The sequence below is a fragment of the Heptranchias perlo genome, chromosome 1 (genome assembly GCF_035084215.1).
Source record: "Heptranchias perlo isolate sHepPer1 chromosome 1, sHepPer1.hap1, whole genome shotgun sequence".
In the NCBI taxonomy this organism is placed as follows: Eukaryota; Metazoa; Chordata; class Chondrichthyes; order Hexanchiformes; family Hexanchidae; genus Heptranchias; species Heptranchias perlo.
Genome location: NC_090325.1, coordinates 197,646,382 through 197,664,621, shown reverse-complemented (window position 1 = coordinate 197,664,621; position 18,240 = coordinate 197,646,382). Strand labels below are relative to the sequence as shown.

Sequence of the window (18,240 nt, the reverse complement as noted above, 5' to 3'; positions counted from 1 at the left end):
CCTCCCCCCACTCCTCCTCCTCCTCCCCCCCACTGCTCCTCCTCCTCCCCCCCACTGCTCCTCCTCCTCCCCCCCACTGCTCCTCCTCCTCCCCCTCCTCCTCCTCCCCCCTCCTCCTCCTCCCCCCTCCTCCTCCTCCCCCCCTCCTCCTCCCCCTCCCACTCCTCCTCCCCCTCCTCCTCCCCCTCCTACTCCTCTTCCCACTTCTACTCCCCCTCCTCCTCCTCCCTCCTCCTCCTCCTCCCCCACTCCTCCTCCCCCTCCTGCTCCTCTTCCCTCTTCTACTTCTACATCTCCTCCTCCTCCTCCCACTCCTCCTTCTCCTCTTCCTCCTCCATTGGAACTTTTTTTTATATCATTTTTTAAAGTCTATCTTTTGTTTGTTTAGGCTACAGAGGTTGCTAAAGAATCCTGAGTGGAGAATAACTCAAGGCCAGATCTGCTCATCATTGACCAATTTAGCAGAGGGGGCCTGAAACGGGTGTTAGGCCCCTCATTTCATAGAATACCGTAGCAAGAGTAGTCCATTCGGCCCTTTGGGCCTGCTCCGCCATTCCAAATGACCATGGCTGATCGTCTCGCTCCGTTCCCTGTTCCCGCTTTTTCCCCATATCCCTTGATCCCTTTAGCATTTACATATGTAAGGGGCCTAACGCCTGTTTTAGGCGGCTGAAGGGAAGCCTGAAATATTGCCTGACCTAATTTTGGGTGTGGCGCTTTTCAGGTGTCCTTGAGGTGTAGGGCTTTGGTCCCCGAAATCTTTCCTCATTGTGCCCGTTTTACGCCTGTGATTATCTGGAGATAATATGCAGATAGAAGATCCATCTTACATCACCTTTAGGAGTGGGTCAAAGATGCCAGGTGCAATATAACCTCCGTAATCAGAGACAACCTGTTAACTCCATATCCTGCCTACAAGTGTTGCTGAGGGAGGGCACTCAGATTAAACTGAACCAAAGGCATGCTGGTAGCTAAATGTGGGACTTTCCTCTGTCATGTTACCAAATTGAACCTCTGCTCTGTCTATATTATGAGCAAATATTAATATTATACAGGTTGTGTGCACAGTACTATTTTAAGTGGCCTTCCGGTCCTCTTTGGAGAAATTTTTGAGGAAAAGTTGATTTTTTTTTTTGCTTGACTGCATGTTGCACAGATGATTTATGTTGAGACTATCACCTCTATAACATCCATAAAAAAACAATTAGGGGCGTAGGCCTGAGTCAGAGATATTGTAATATGAGATGGCATCTTCAGAACACTATTTTCATTTATAATCCCACAGCAGCAACTTTAGTGACAGAGGTTTGCCTCCTCCTTTATATTGTTCTTCACTAATCTGCCTCCATGGGCTTTGATATAAGCTTTAGGATACATAAATAAAATATACAGTGATAGCTGTATTTCTGCCATTATGTATTTTTATATTCTATGTGATAAAATCTAATTATAAAAAGTTTTTTTTAAGTGGTACCTTTAAAGATCAGTCTTATCATCTCCTTCACTCCAACTCAAAAACATATCAGGCTGGAAATTGGTGTGAGCAGCAAACGACCCCACTCGCCTCTCCTTACATACGAACTTACCCACGTTGTATCCGCGGCCTTTACTGCGGGAACTTCCTCTAATGCGAACCTGGAAAGAGTTCAATGTTAACTCCCGGGAACCTTAGGACCAAGTGGCTCACGAGAGGAGTGCTCTGTCCCCTCGACCAGTCAGACTGCAGCATCGTTAACAAGCTGCAAATAATCAAAACCAGGAAGTGAAAGTTACAACAGTAAAATCACTGTAAAACCAGTTAGAGACAGTGAAATAAAGAGAGGGTAAGAAAAATCGAATTAAAAGACAGAGACAAATGAGATAAATAAAAAGTTAAAAAATTAAACTTTCAAAATTTTTTTAAAAAGTGTCCAACAGCTGTTAAAATTGCAATGAATGAGACTCCATATTTTTAAAGTTTAATTTTCAGTGCCAGAGAGGTTGTTTGGCAGTCACAAAGAGCTCGAATTTAATAATGTTAAAACATTAAATACCTAGGTGTAATATTACATACGATGTCAGTGGAGCACATCTATCATGGGAATGGTATCTGTTAACATAAGGGTGCATTTTCCATAGGAACATAGGAACAGGAGTAGGCCATTTAGCCCCTCATGCCTGCTCCGCCATTTGATAAGATCATGACTGATCTGTGATCTAACTCCATATACCCGCCTTTGGCCCATATCCCTTAATACCTTTGGTTGCCAAAAAGCTATCGATCTCAGATTTAAATTTAGCAATTGAGCTCGTACCAATTGCCGTTTGCGGAAGAGAGTTCCAAACTTCTACCACCCTTTGTGTGTAGAAATGTTTTCTAATCTCGCTCCTGAAAGGTCTGGCTCTAATTTTTAGACTGTGCCCCTTACTCCTAGAATCCCCAACCAGCGGAAATAGTTTCTCTCTATCCACCCTATCTGTTCCCCTTAACATCTTATAAACTTCGATCAGATCACCCCTTAACCTTCTAAACTCCAGAGAATACAACCCCAATTTGTGTAATCTCTCCTCGTAAATTAACCCTTGAAGTCCGGGTATCATTCGCTGCACTCCCTCCAAGGCCAATATGTCCTTCCAAAGGTGCGGTGCCCAGAACTGCTCACAGTACTCCAGGTGCGGTCTAACCAGGGTTTTGTATAGCTGCAGCATAACTTCTGCCCCCTTGTACTCTAGTCCTCCAGATACAAAGGCCAGCATTCCATTAGCCTTATTGATTATTTTCTGCACCTATTCATGACACTTCAATGATCTATGTACCTGAACCCCTAGGTCCCTTTGGACATCCACTGTTATTAACTTTTTACCATTTAGAAAGTACCCTGTTCTATCCTTTTTTGATCCAAAGTGGATGACCTCACATTTGTCTACAATGAATTCCATTTGCCACAGTTTTGCCCATTCACCTAATCTATCAATATCGCTTTGTAATTTTATGTTTTCATCTACACTGCTTACAATGCCACCAATCTTTGTGTCATCGGCAAACTTAGATATGAGACTTTCTATGCCTTCATCTAAGTCGTTAATAAATATTGTGAATAATTGAGGCTCCAAGACAGATCCCTGCGGGACTCCACTAGTCACATCCTGCCAATGTGAGTACCTTCCCATTATCCCTACTCTCTGTCGCCTTTCGCTCAGCCAACTTCCTAACCAAGTCCGTACTTGTCCCTCGATTCCATGGGCTTCCATCTTAGCTAACAGTCTCTTATGTGGGACCTAATCAAATGCCTTCTGGAAGTCCATATAAATAACATCCATTGACATTCCCCTGTCCACTACTTTAGTCACCTCTTCAAAAAATTCAATCAGGTTTGTCAGGCACGACCTACCTTTCACAAATTCATGCTGGCTCTCTCTGATTAAAAGAAAATTCTTGAGGTGTTCAATCACCCTATCCTTAATTATAGACTCCAGCATTTCCCCCATAACAGATGTTAGGCTAACTGGTCTATAATTCCCTGGTTTCCCCCTCTCTCCTTTCTTCAAAAGCAGAGTGACATGTGCAATTTTCCAATCTAGAGGAACAGTTCCTCAATCTAGAGAACTTTGAAAGATTATAGTTAGGGCATCTGCAATGTGCTCACCTACTTCCTTTAAAACCCTGGGATGGAAACCATCTGGTCCTGGGGATTTGTGACTCTTTAGTGCTATTATTTTCTTCATTACTGTTGCTTTACTTATATTAATTTTATCGAGTCCCTGTCCCTGATTCAATATTAGTTTTCTTGGGATTTCCGGCATGCTATCCTCTTTTTCTACTTTAAATACTGACGCAAAGTAATTGTTCAACATGTCCGCCATTTCCCCATTGTCAATGAAATACCCCCACTTTCAGTTTTTAAGGGGCCAACACTGCTCCTGACCACCCTCTTTTTCCTAATGTAACGATAAAAGTTCTTCGTATTGGTTTTGATATCCCTTGCAAGTTTATTTTCATACTCTCTTTTTGTAGCTCTTACTATGTTTTGTGACCCTTTGTTGATCTTTGTATCTTTCCCATTTGCCAGGATCTGTGCCATTTTTTGCCTTTTTGTATGCCCTTTCCTTATGTCTAATACTGTCCCTTACCTCTTTAGTTGTCCATGGCTGTTTTTTTTGGCAGGTAGAGTTCTTGCCCCTCAGGGGTATAACCCGATTCTGTATCACGTTAAAAGTTTCTTTAAACATTTCCCACTGATCATCAGTCGTTTTACCCATTAACAGATTTGCCCAGTTTACTGTGGACAGTCTCTGTCTCATCCCTTTGAAGTCGGCCTTACCCAAGTCTAGAATCTTAGCAGCTGACTCACTTTTTTCCCTTTCAAACACTACGTTGAACTCGATCATGTTATGATCACTATTGGATAGATGTTCACGCACAGTTAAGCCGCTAACTAAATCTGGTTCATTACTCATTACTAAATCTAGTATGGCTTGCTCCCTTGTTGCCTCTCGGACATACTGCTGTAGAAAACTATCCCGGACACACTCAAGAAATTCACTACCTTTCTGACAGTTGCTAGTCTGCTTTCCCCAATCTATGTGAAGGTTAAAGTCCCCCATTAAGACCACTATGCCTTTGTTACACGCTTGTCTAATCTCTGCATTTACACAATCTAGCACTTCAGAGCTGCTGCCAGGGGTCCTATACACAACTCCCACTATAGTCTTAGATCATTTCCTATTTTTCAATTCAACCCATAAGGTCTCTGTTGTCTGCTTACCTCTCGTTATATCCTCCTTTATCATTGAAGTGATTTCATCTCTAATCACTAAGGTACTCCCATCCCTCTTCCATTTTCCCTATCTCTCCTGTAGACCTTATAACCTGGTATATTTAGTTCCCAATCCTGACCATCCTGCAGCCATGTCTCAGTAATAGCTATCATGTCATACCCTCCAATTTGAATTTGAACCTGTAGTTCATTTAATTTATTCCTTATACTCTGCATTTGTATATAGAACTCTTAGTTGGGCCACACACCCCAGCCTGACCTTCAGCTTTGATGCTGGGTTAATCGCCTTACGCCTTCCAGTTTTTACTTTATCTGTAGTGCCTAAAGTACACTTTCTTTCTGCTGCTCTACGCTTTTCCCTTTCACTTGTTCTTGAACAACTGTTTGTACTATTTGTATTGTAAATTTCCCCTGGGTCTCCCCCTCTCTTGCTGCTCTCAACTTTACTCCCTTCTGACTCCCTGCTCAGGTTCCCATCCCGCTGCCACTCTTGTTTAAACCTTCCCCAACAGCACTAGCAAACACCCCCGCGAGGACATTGGTCCCGGTCCTGCTCGGGTGTAACCCGTCACGCTTGTACAGGTCCCACCTTCCCCAGAACCAGTCCCAATGTCCCAGGAATCTAAATCCCTCCCTCCTACACCATCCCTGCAGCCATGCAGTTATCCTGTCTATTCTCCTGTTCCTATACTCACTAGCACGTGGCACTGGTAGTAATCCTGAGATCACTACCTTTGAAGTCCTGCTTTTTAATTTATCTCCTAACTCCTTAAATTCACCTTGCAGGATCTCATCCCTTTTTATTTACCTATGTCGTTGGTACCAATATGGACCACGACTACTGGCTGTTCACCTTCCCCCTCCAGAATGTCCTGCAGCCGCACCGTGACATCCTTGACCCTAGCACCAGGGAGGCAACATACCATCCTGGAGTCACGTTTGCGGCCGCAGAAACGCCTATCTGTTCCCCTTACAATTGAATCCCCTATCACTATAGCCCTGCCACTCTTCTTCCTCCCCTTCTGTGCAGCAGAGCCACCTGTGGTGCCACGAACTTGGGTCTTGCTGCTTTCCCCTGATAGCCATCTCCCCCAACAGTATCCAAAGCGGTATATCTGTTTGAGAGGGAGATGGCCCCAGGGGACTCCTGCTCTACCTGCCTAGTCCTTTTACTCTGCCTGGCGGTCACCCATTTCCTTTCTGCCTGCGTAATCTTACCTGCGGTGTGACCACCTCACTGAACGTGCTATCCACGATCGTCTCAGCATCGCGGATGCTCCACAGTGAATCCACCCGCAGCTCCAGCTGGTCCTTGTCCACTGGATACTGGGAAAATCCTGGGCAGTGTGTCTGATACAAGCTGGGGTTGGGCAAGGAATAGAAAATCTGCCCTATAGTGTAACCTTTATACTCATTTGAGAAATGAGATTATGAATTTTGCAACCTTGACGTCCTATTTGATCGTGAGATGAGCTTCCAACCACATATCCGCTCCATCACCAAGACCGCCTACTTCCACCTCTGTAACATCGCCCATCTCTGCGTCTGCCTAGGCTCATCTGCTGCTGAAACCCTCATCCATGCCTTTGTTACCTCTCGACTTGACTACTCCAATGCTCTCCTGACCGTCCTTCCATCTTCCACCCTCTGTAAACTTGAGCTCACCCAAAGCTCTGCTGCCCGTATCGTAACTCGTACCAAGTCCCATTCACCCATCGCCCCCTGTGCTCACTGACCCCAATTGGCTCCCGGTCCGGCAACGCCTCGATTTTAAGATTCTCATCCTTGTTTTCAAATCCTCCATGGCCCGCCCCTCCCTATCTCTGTAACCTCCTCCAGCCCTGCAACCCTCTGACATCTCTGCGCTGCTCCAATTCTGGCCTCTTGCGCATCCCTGATTTTACCCGCTCCACCATTGGCGGCCATGCCTTCAGCTGTTTAGGGCCTGAGCTCTGGAATTCACCCCCTAAACCTCTCCGCCTCTCTACCTCTCTCCTCCTTTAAGTCACTCCTTAAAACCTACCTCTTTGACCTGTCCTAATATCTCCTTATGTGGCTCGTGTCAAATTTTGTTTGCTAATTGCTCCTATGAAGCGCCTTGGGACATTTTACTTCAAAAACTAGTTTAACACTGGCCTTATGTTATTTGTTCAGAAAATTCCGTTGTTTAAATGCCACAGTGATCATTTTAACTGAGAACTAACAAATCGTTCATGGCTCTGTCTATGGTCAGAGCTGATGAACCTGGACAAAGAGAGGGAAATAATTGTGCTGTTTTTCTGAAGCAATTTCTGTACTGTTAATTACACGCTTCAAAGTTTACTTCCTGCTCAACCCACATGTGCCCCGTCTGGAGAGGGTATGAGAATAGACTAGCAGACAACATAAAAGGGAATCCAAAAGTCTTCTACAGACATGTTAACAGTAAACGGGTAATAAGAGGAGGGGTGGGGCCGATTAGGGACCATAAAGGGGATCTACTCATGGAGGCAGTGGGCGAGTCTGAGGCACTAAATGAGTACTTTGCATCGGTCTTTACCAAGGAAGAATATGCTGCCGGAGTCTCAGTAAAGGAAGATATAGTTAAGATACTGGATGGGTGAAAAATTGATAAAGAAGAGGTACCAGAAAGGCTAGCTGTACTTAAAGTAGACAAATCACCCGGTCTGGATAGGATGAATCCTAGGTTGCTGAGGGAAGTAAGGGGGGAAATTGTGGAGGTACTGGCCATAATCTTCCAAACAGCCTTAGATACGGGGGTGGTGCCAGAGGACTGGAGAATTGCAAATGTTACACCCTTGTTCAAAAAAGGATAAACCCAGCAATTATAGGCCAGTCAGTTTAACCTCAGCGGTGGGGAAACTTTTGGAAATGATAATCTTTTGTCTCATGCGCTTAAGCCTGTGCATACGCTTCTTGGTCGAGTGTGGATTGATTCGGGGATACTAGCACGCATTTGTTATAAGCAAATCTGTGTTTAACCAACTCGATAGAGCTTTTTGATGAGGTAACAGAGAGGGTAGATGAGGGCAATGTAGTTGATGTGTATATGAACTTTCAAAAAGTGTTTGATAAAGTGCCACATGGTAGGCTTGCTATTAAGATTGCAGCCCATGGAATAAAGGGGGCAAATGCAACATGGATATAAAATTGGCTAAATGACAGGAAACAGAGAGTAGTGGTGAATGGTTGTTTTTCGGACTGGAGGGAGGTGTACAATGGTGTTCCCCAGGGGTCGGTGCTGGGACCACTGCTTTTCTTGAGGTAAATTAATGACTTGGACTTGGGTGTACAGGGAACAATTTCAAAATTTGTGGATGACACAAAACTTGGAAGGGTAGTGAAGAGTGAGGAGGATAGTGATAGACAAATATAGACAGGCTGGTGGCATGGGCGGACACGTGGCAGATGAAGTTTAACGCAGAAAAATGTGTGGTGATGCATTTCGGTAGGAAAAATGAGGAGAGGCAATATAAACTAGAGGGCACAATTCTAAAAGGGGTACAGGGGCAGAGGGATTGTTGAAGGTGGCAGGGCAGATTTGGAAAGTGGTTTAAAAAGTATACAGGGTCCTGGACAGTCCATCACCGGCATCTCCACATCATTATAAATAGAGGCATAGAGTACAAAAGCAAGGAAGTCATAATGAACCTTAATAAAACACTGGTTCTTTTTTATTCGTCATGCGATGTGGGCGTCGCTGGCAAGGCCAGCATTTATTGCCCATCCCTAATTGCCCTTGAGAAGGTGGTGGTGAGCTGCCTTCTTGAACTGCTGCAGTCGATGTGAAGGTTCTCCCACAGTACTGTTAGGAAGGGAGTTCCAGGATTTTGACCCAGCGATGATGAAGGAAAGTGATATATTTCCAAGTCAGGATGGAGTGTGACTTGGAGGGGAACGTGCAGGTGGTGTTGTTCCCATGTGCCTGCTGCCCTTGTCCTTCTCGGTGGTAGAGGTCGCGGGTTTGGGAGGTGCTGTTGAAGAAGCCTTAGCGAGTTGCTGCAGTTCATCCTGTAGATGGTACACACTGCAGCCACGGTGCGCCAGTGGTGAAGGGAGTGAATGTTTAGGGTGGTGGATGGGGTACCAATCAAGAGGGCTGCTTTGTCCTGGATGGTGTTGAGCTTCTTGAGTGTTGTTGGAGCTGTCTTCATCCAGGCAAGTGGAGAGTATTCCATCACACTCCTGACTTGTGCCTTGTAGATGGTGGAAAGGCTTTGGGGAGTCAGGAGGTGAGTCACTCGCCACAGAATACCCAGCCTCTGACCTGCTCTTGTAGCCACTGTATTTACGTGGCTGGTCCAGTTAAGTTTCTGGTCAACGGTGACCCCCAGAATGTTGATGGTGGGGGACTCGGCGATGGTAATGCCGTTGAATGTCAAGGGGAGGTGGTTGGACACTCTCTTGTTGGAGATGGTCATTGCCTGGCATTTAAGTGGCAAGTAACATTCCCACCACATATCAGCCCAAGCCTGGATGTTGTCCAGGTCTTGCTGCATGCGGGCACGGACTGCTTCATTATCTGAGGGGTTGCAAATGGAACTGAACACTGTGCAATCATCAGCGAGCATCCCCATTTCTGACCTTATGGAGGGAAGGTCATTGATGGAGCAGCTGAAGATGGTTGGGCCAAGGACACTGCCCTGAGGAACTTAGAACATAAGAAATAGGAGCAGGAGTAGGCCAATCGGCCCCTCGAGCCTGCTCCGCCATTCAATAAGATCATGGCTGATCTGATCCTAACCTCAAATCTAAAGAACACAAGAAGTAGGAGCAGGACCCGGACACTCAGTCCCTGGGCCCTCTCCGCCACCCACAGGGCATTGACCGATCCGAACTCAGCTTCATGTCCAATTTCCTGCTCTGTCCCCGTAACCCCTAATTCCCTTTACTTCTAGGAAACTGTCTATTTCTGTTTTAAATTTATTTATTTAATGATGTAGCTACCAAAAGTGGCCCACCAGGCACTTGCATTCCACGCCCGGCTCCAAGCCAGCGAGTCGGGCTTCTTCCCCATTTAAAGTTTGAGAATAGGCTGAGATCGTTTCGGCCCCAGACCTCTAATCATTCGCTTTACCAGATAAAACTTTGAGAGCAATGTCCTGGGGCTGAGATAATTGGCCTCCAACAACCACTACTATCTTCCTTTGTGCTAGGTAAGTTCGGCTTCAACTGGAGTATTGTGTGCAGTTCTGGGCACCGCACTTGAAGAAAGATGTGAGGGCCTTAGAGAGGGTGCAGAAGAGATTTACTGGAATGGTTCCAGGGATGAAGGACTTCAGTTACGTGGATAGACTGGAGAAGCTGAGATTGTTCTCCTTGGAACAGAGAAGGTTGAGAGGAGATTTGATAGAAGTGCTCAAAATCATGAAGGGTCTAGACCGAGTAGATAGAGAGAAACTGTTCCCATTGGCGGAAGGGTCAAGAACCAGAGGACATAGATTTAAGGTGATTGGCAAAAGAACCAAAGGTGACATGAGGAAAAACTTTTTTACACAGTGAGTGGTTAGGATCTGGAATGCACTGCCCGAGGGGGTGGTGGAGGCAGATTCAATCATGGCCTTCAACAGGAAACTGGATAAATACTTGAAAGGAAAAAATGTGCAGGGCTGCGGGGAAAGGGCAGGAGAGTGGGACTAGCTGGATTGATCGCGCATAGAGCCGGCGTGGACTCGATGGGCCGAATGGCCTCCTTCCGTGCTGTAACTTTTATGTGATTCTATGATTCTGCCCCCCGCGTGCCCCGGTCTACCCCCCCCCCCCCGCGTGCCCCGGTCTTCTACCCCCCCCCCCCCCCCCGCGTGCCCCGGTCTACCCCCCCCCCCCCCCCCCCCCCGCATGCCCCGGTCCACCCTCCCCCGCGTGCCCCGGTCTACCCCCCCCCCCCCCCCCCCCGCGTGCCCCGGTCCCCCCCCCCCCCCCCCCCCCCCCCCGCGTGCCCCGGTCTACCCCCCCCCCCCCCCCCCCCCCGCGTGCCCCGGTCCACCCCTCCCCCGCGTGCCCCGGTCTACTCCCCCCCCCCCCCCCCACGTGCCCCGGTCCACCCCCCCCCCGTGCCAGTCTGAGCTTACTGGAATGTTGTGAAAAACTATATTAAAAAACAACAGTTGCAGTTCCTGGTGATCTGACAGTGACCAGTGATTGGTCGGTTGATTAACTCTCTCTCAACAAGTAGTTTGTAGCAGGCTGATTGGGGGACACAATCACCGTAATATAATGTGAAACTACAAACATAATTAAAATGATTCACTCAATCACAGTAAATATATTAGATTTCCTTCAAAGTGTATATTTACTGACAAATATGTCTTATTTTTCACTTCAGATTTCATAACAAAGGAGTTTATGTAAAAGTTGGTTTGCAGAAGATTAGCCACACACGGTATCTGCACAACGATTTAAAGCTTCAGGTGGATGATCATGAAGTGGAACTTCCAAATATTGAAGGCCTCATCTTTCTTAACATTCCCAGGTAAACATTTAGAAACAAGGCTGGTTTCTCATTTTCCTACTGCGATGTTATCTTGCACCATTCTTCTCTTCTCCTTTCAGGTCTAATTAAGGACATTGAAATTGGACTAGATTTTCCAACTTGTTTCATGTTTAAGTATCTCTATAACTTCCTCCAATCCTACAACTGCCCAGAGTCCTCCACTGCCTCTGATTTTGTCCAATTAAACATTGGGAAGACTGAAGCCATTGTCTTTGACCCCTGCCACAAACTCCGTTCCCTAGCTATCGTAACCATCCCCCTCCCTGGCCACCGTCTCAGGTTGAAACAGACTGTTCGCAAGCTCAGTGTCCTGTTTGACCCTGAGCTAAGCTTCCGACCTCATATCAGACAGGTTAACACGTAGCTGGAGAAATGGTGGGGGAGGAAAGGCTTCAGTTTCCTGGGACATTGGGACCAGTAGTGGGGCAGGAGGGATCTGTTCAAGATGGACGGGTTGCACCTTGACAGAGCTGGTCCAATGAACCCGCGCGGAGTTTCATTGGTGCTGAGGGGGAGGGGCACCAGAGTGAAGCATTAGAGAGGAGAAACAAGGTGCACAGAGGACTGGGAGAGACGTACAATGTTAAAACAAAAATAGTTCAGAAATAGGAATCAGACAGGGTGGAAATGCGAGGCAGTCTAAGATGAGATTGGAGTGCATGTGTGTAAATGCAAGGACCGTGGTAAATAAGGTTGGTGATCTGCAGGTTCAAATTGCCACATGGGATTATGATATAGTGGCAATAACCTGGTTCAAAGAAAGAGAGGATTGGACACTTAATATTCCTGGCTACAACATAATCAGAAAAGATCGGGAAGAAAAGAGCGTGAGTGGCAGTATTGATGAAAAGACACTGTTACAGCACTAGAAAGGGATGATGTACTTGAAGATTCAAAGACAGAATCTATTTGATTAGAATTAAGGAACAAAAGAGGAGCTGTTACGTGGCTGGGTGTATTCTATAGGCCACCAAATAGTGGGAAGGAGATAGAGGAGCAAATTTGCAGGCAAATTACAGAAAGATGCAAGAACTTTAAAGTAGTGATAATGGGGAACTTCAATTATGCCAATATAGACTGGGACAGTAATAGTGTAAAAGGCAAAGAGGGGGAGGAATTTCTGAAATGTTTATAAGAGAACTTTCTTGATCAGTGTGTTTCCAGCTCAAGAGGAAGGAAGCAGTGCTGGATCTAGCTCTGGGGAATGAAGTGGGGCAAGTGGAGCATGTTTCATTGGGGGTGCATTTGGGAAACAGCGATCACAATATCATTAGGTTTAGAATAGTTATGGAAAAGGACAAGGAAAAATCAAATGTGAAAATACTCAACTGGAGGAGGGCTAATTTCAGTGAGTTAAAAAGCGATCATGCCTCGGTGGATTGGAATCAAAGATTGGCAGGTAAAACAGTAAATGAGCAATGGGAGGCTTTCACAGGGAAGATAGTCCGGGTACAGAGTAGACACAGTCCCACGAGAGGAAAAGGAAGGGCATCCAAAGCTAGAGCTCCCTGGATGACCAAAGGTATAGTGATTAAAATAAATCATAGAATGGTTACAGCACAGAAGGAGGCCATTTGGCCCATCGAACCTGGCCAGCTCTTTGCAAGAGCAATCCAGCTAGTCCCACTCCCCCAGAAACAGAAAAAGGAGGCTTATGATAAAGATCAGGTTCATAATATAGTAGAGAACCAAGCTGAATACAAAAAGTACAGGGGAGAACTGAAAAAGAAAATAAGAAGGGCAGAGAGAGTGAATGAGAATAGATTAGCGGGTAACATAATAGCGAACCCAAAGGTCTTTTATAAACGTATAAGGTGTAAACGGGTAGTCAAAGGAAGCGTGGGGCCGATTAGGAACTAAAAAGGAGATCTTCTTGTGGAGGCAGAGAGCACGGCTGAGGTACTAAATGAATACTTTGCATCCGTCTTCACTAGAGAAGAGGATGCTGCCATTGTAGCAGTAAAGCAGGAGGTAGTAACGATATTGGATAAGATAAAAATAGATAAAGAGGAGGTACTTTAAAAAAATTTGCAGCGCTCAAAGTGGATAAGTCACCTGGTCCGGATGCGATGCATCCTAGATTACTGAGGGAAGTAAGGGTGGCCACAATCTTTCAATCCTCCTTAGATATGGGGGCAGTGCCAGAGACGGCATCAAACCTGGCAGCTTCCTGGTCTTCATTCCCAATTGAGCAGGTGCCCAAATTATTAAATATTTGTGATGCTATTGCTTGAAAGATGAATGTACAGCGAACTCCCTGTCTCTTTAACAATCTCAACTGATCCAGCTCAGTAATTACATCACACTCTAGCTAACAGTCATAGTGATTGTTCCCACTTGGTGCTGGAATGAGAGACTTCACGCTCATTAAATCATCCTGCTGTTAACTTACTTTAATTGCCTCTATATTTTTTATTCCATTATTTTGAAAGAAAGTCACGAAATGCTTACGCCTGAATTCTCCATATGTCCTCCCAGTGGCCAGACTTTGTATCAGGCGCATAGTTTCATAAAATTATTCCTAGTGTTCCTTCTGCTCACTTCCATTGAACAGTATTTTGCAGATACTTTAAGCAAGAATTAAAAATAATTTCTCCTAAGTCATGGCAGTGCTTTAGTATGACTGAGCCAGGCTATGACCTTATAGTGCCCTTGCACAGTAAAAGTAATCTGGGTTTAGTTACAGTGCAATGCAGTGTTATATGTCTGTCTTGTAAATAACTGCAGTGGCCCAAACTGCATGAATGTAGTCCTGCATTCTACCTAAGAGGAGTCTCCAGCATTTCATAAATTTAAAATGAATCTGCTGCAGTGAAAAATATTTCTGCTTGAAACTCCAATTTTAGTTCATTCTTTGCACTAAGGATTCAGACAATAACAACAGCTGCGAGGAGCTAGCCATAAAATATTTGAAAAGCCGACTATTCAAAAGGAATATCACCACAGTGCAGGCACGCTTTACATTAGGCTAAAGGCAGAATACATTTGGGGTAAATTTTGAGTATTTTGTGCAAAGATGTGTTTCCAGAAACAGAATAGCATTTCTTTTGGATCTTTGTGATCTGAAAGGGCCATACATATTAAGTCCATTATGTTTACACATAAAAACTATGACAGATGTGTTTTATTTCAGTAATTGGATGGTGTTAACTGTTTGTTTGTGTGATCATTTACAGCTGGGGATCTGGAGCAGATCTGTGGGGATCAGACAATGACAGTCGTTTCGACAAACCCCAGATTGACGATGGGATGCTAGAAGTTGTTGGGGTTACTGGTGTGGTTCATATGGTAAATACGAGACCTTTCATTGTGGTGATGGATAGTTATAGAAATTCTATTAAAGTGCAAAATAACTATCTGAGAAAAGGCATCTACTTGTACTTGTCCAAAGATAAATGCTTGGAATTGTCAGAAATCTATCCCGAGGAGTCGAATTTGAAACTCTCTAATGCTGATTTTCTTGTCCCTTGCCCTTGAGAAATGCCCAATTCCCCTGGGGCAAGGGTCAGGATAAAGGGGTGAAAGTCTCGAGCTTGACCTGCGCCTCCAGGAGGGGTGTTCCCAACCTGCCTGCAACCTCACTTATCCGTCCGCACATTGGCTCTGCTCAGCACGTGTCTCTGTCACCTGCCCCTGGACTCGTGCTAATCACAGGCCCAAGAATACAGGTACGACTATTTTTTGTGTTCTAGTTTCTCCCCCCGCACCCCCAACCCAAACCTTGCCCCCCCCCCATGCCCCCGCACGCCCCCACCCCCGCCCGCACCCCCAACCCCAACCTTGCCCCCGGCCCCCCCCCACCCCCGCACTACCAACCCAAACCTTGCCCCTACCCCCTCCCCCGGCCCACCCCTCCCCTCCCCACCCGCACCACCAACCCAAACCTTGCCCCCCCCCCGCACCCCTTGCACCCCCCCCACTCCCGACCCACCCCCAACCCAAACCTTGCCCCCGCCCCCGCACCACCCCCGCACCCCCAACCCAAACCTTGCCCCTGCCCCCGCACCCCCAACCCAAACCTTGCCCCCACCCCCACCCCCCGGCCCCCCCACTCCCGACCCACCCCCGCCCCCGACCCACCCCCGCCCCCGCACCACCCCAGCACCCCCAACCCAAACCTTGCCCCCCCCCCCCCGCACGCCCCCACCCCCGCCCGCACCCCCAACCCAAACCTTGCCCCCAGCCCCCGCCCCCCACCCCCGCACTACCAACCCAAACCTTGCCCCTGGCCCACCCCCGCACCCCCCCACCCCTGCACGCCCCCACCCCCGCCCGCACCCCCAACCCAAACCTTGCCCCCTGCCCCCCCCCAGCCCCCGCCCCCCACCCCCGCACTACCAACCCAAACCTTGCCCCCGCCCCCGCACCACCCCCGCCCCCCACCCCCGCACTACCAACCCAAACCTTGCCCCCGCCCCCGCACCCCCAACCCAAACCTTGCCCCCACCCCCCCCCCCCCCGGCCCACCCCTCCCCTCCCCACCCGCACCACCAACCCAAACCTTGCCCCCCGGCCCACCCCCGCACCCCCCCACTCCCGCCCGCACCCCCGCACCACCAACCCAAACCTTGCCCCCCCCGGCCCCCCCGCACCCCTCGCACCCCCCCACTCCCGACCCACCCCCACCCCCGCACCCCCAACCCAAACCTTGCCCTTGCCCCCGCCCCCGCACCACCCCCGCACCCCCAACCCAAACCTTGCCCCCACCCCCCCGGCCCCCCCGCACCCCCCCACTCCCGACCCACCCCCACCCCCGCACCACCAACCCAAACCTTTAGGAAAGGTAATACTTCATTCTTCTTCACTATCAGGTCAAGCACATAGATTCAGACCCAAACCAGTAGAAGCTGCCTGATCCTTTTAAACGTGGCATTTGAGAGCCCTTCGATCATTTGTGCGATATCATACATAGCTTGAGACAACCTAAGGACCTGATAAGGCACCATAGAAATGCAAGTTCTTTCTCTTTCTTATAACATCCTCCTGCATTATTTACTTATATTTAGAACTTATTGGTTTAGTGTACCTCACAAATAGTTCAGAAGACACTTTAGAAATGATAGTTAAAGTATATAAATTATCTTGCTTTCAAGGTGGGAATCTTTAGTCAAGGGTCAGCCTTAAAGAGGTGGCTCATTTACAGCAGCTTGTCCCAAAACAGGCAGTTCAGTTATGATCAGAGTCCATTTCTTTCTGAAGTCTACAGAATGTGGAGAAAAATTAGAAGCAAATACATGACCCTAGGAGGAGAGCTGATTTCTGGTCACCTGCCTGCACAGATCTCCAATTTACTTACCTGTGGTTCTGTGCTGATTCTTCCCTTGAAGCATGTCGGGTAGCCTGATAACACAACAGATTTATATATTTCTGTTGTGTTACATCTCTGACAGCAAGAAAATACTAAATGTCAAAAACTGCTGAGAAAATGTGTATTTGAAATGCTTTTAATCAGTAGCTATTGGTCGTGAGCCCATTAGTTTGGATTTCCACCTGTTCACAGCCAATGGATACAGGAAATAGCCCTGTATGTTTTTATACATTAACGGTGTGTCTTCTGAATGTTTAGGGCCAGGTGCAAGGTGGGTTACGTTCGGGGATCCGTATTGCGCAGGGGATGTATTTCCATCTCACACTCCTCAAGTCAATTCCTGTGCAAGTCGATGGGGAACCGTGGATTCAGGCACCAGGACATATCATCATATCTGCTGCTGGCCCAAAGGTAAGTAGATATAAGACATGATTTAGAGAATAAAGGAGCATTGAGTAATATAATGCATTTTTTTTGAGAAACCTAGGTGAAGGTCCAAATTTCAGAATATGAACATGATTTAAAAGAGTGGAAGGAATTCCAGGTAAATCTGGAAATGATGTAGGCAATTTAAGCTTGGATTTTCAAAGTCTGTAGATTGTAACAAGGATGGAAAACTGGCCAAAGAATTTAGCCGTTGCAATTGTGTTTAAAAAAAAAGGTTCTCCTGCTCCCTGTCCTAAATCATAGACTGTGCAGCACAGAAGGAGGCCGTTCGGCCCATTGTGCCTGTGCCGGCTCTTTGAAAGAGCTATCCAATTAGTCCCACCCCTGCCCCCCCCACCCCGCTCTTTCCCTGTAGCCCTGCAAATTTTTCCTTTTCAAGTATTTATCCAATTCCTTTTTGAAAGTTATTATTGAATCTGCTTCCACCGCCCTTTCAGGCAGCGCATTCCAGATCAGAACAACTCACTGCGTAAAACAAATTATCCTCATCTCCCCTCTGGCTTATTTCTCCTGCCATTGGAAACAATTTCTCCCTATGTACTCTATCAAAACCCCTCATAATTTAATCTCATATCATTTTTCCAAATTTGTGTCAATGAAGCAGGGAGTGTTTTTTGACTTGGACATGGGCTTGTGACCTGGACAATCATCGTAATCCTGTTCATCTTGCTGAATCTGCTCAATCCCAGAACCTTGGTATCGCTGTGTTGTGTTTCGTACTTTAGCTATAGTGACACATTCCTCAGATCGCATCTATCGATCTCTCCTATTAAAAGAATTTACCTGAACTGAAGTTGGAAAAAGCTCAGCAAAAAAGGGTTGAAAAATGCACTCATTTTTAAAAAAAAAAAATTTTTTTTTAGATATAACCAAGTAAAGCCTTGATGCAAATAGCTATACAACAAACGTAAAAACCATCTGAAGGAACCTCACACATTGGTGTAATGAAAACGGAGCCAGAAAGAGATTATGCAGAATGACCAAAAGCTGGTAAAGAGAAGTATTTTGAGGAGGTTTTTTGAGGTGGGGAGAGATGTGCAGAAGCAGAGAGGTTTAGGGAGGGAGTTCCAGAAAGTGGGGCCTAGGCAGCTGAAGGCATGGCCGCCAATGGTGGGGTAAAGGGAAGGAGACACTCAGACGGTCAGAGTTGGAGGAATAGAGCGTTCGGGAGGGAATACATGGCTGGGGAGATCGCAGAGGTTGGTAGGGCGGGGCCATGGAAAGATTTATACACA

At 46.8% G+C, this 18,240-nt stretch overlaps 1 protein-coding gene across 1 annotated transcript in view; it reads left to right on the top strand.

Moving 5' to 3' along the window:
- LOC137331248 (diacylglycerol kinase theta) overlaps nucleotides 1–18,240 on the top strand; it is a 168,239-nt gene that overhangs the window by 127,426 nt on the left and 22,573 nt on the right. The window contains exons 20-22 of the mRNA XM_067994908.1: nucleotides 11,083–11,229; nucleotides 14,427–14,538; nucleotides 16,817–16,969. Of these exons, the coding sequence (XP_067851009.1) occupies nucleotides 11,083–11,229; nucleotides 14,427–14,538; nucleotides 16,817–16,969 (412 nt within the window). The remainder of the gene's footprint in view (nucleotides 1–11,082; nucleotides 11,230–14,426; nucleotides 14,539–16,816; nucleotides 16,970–18,240) is intronic.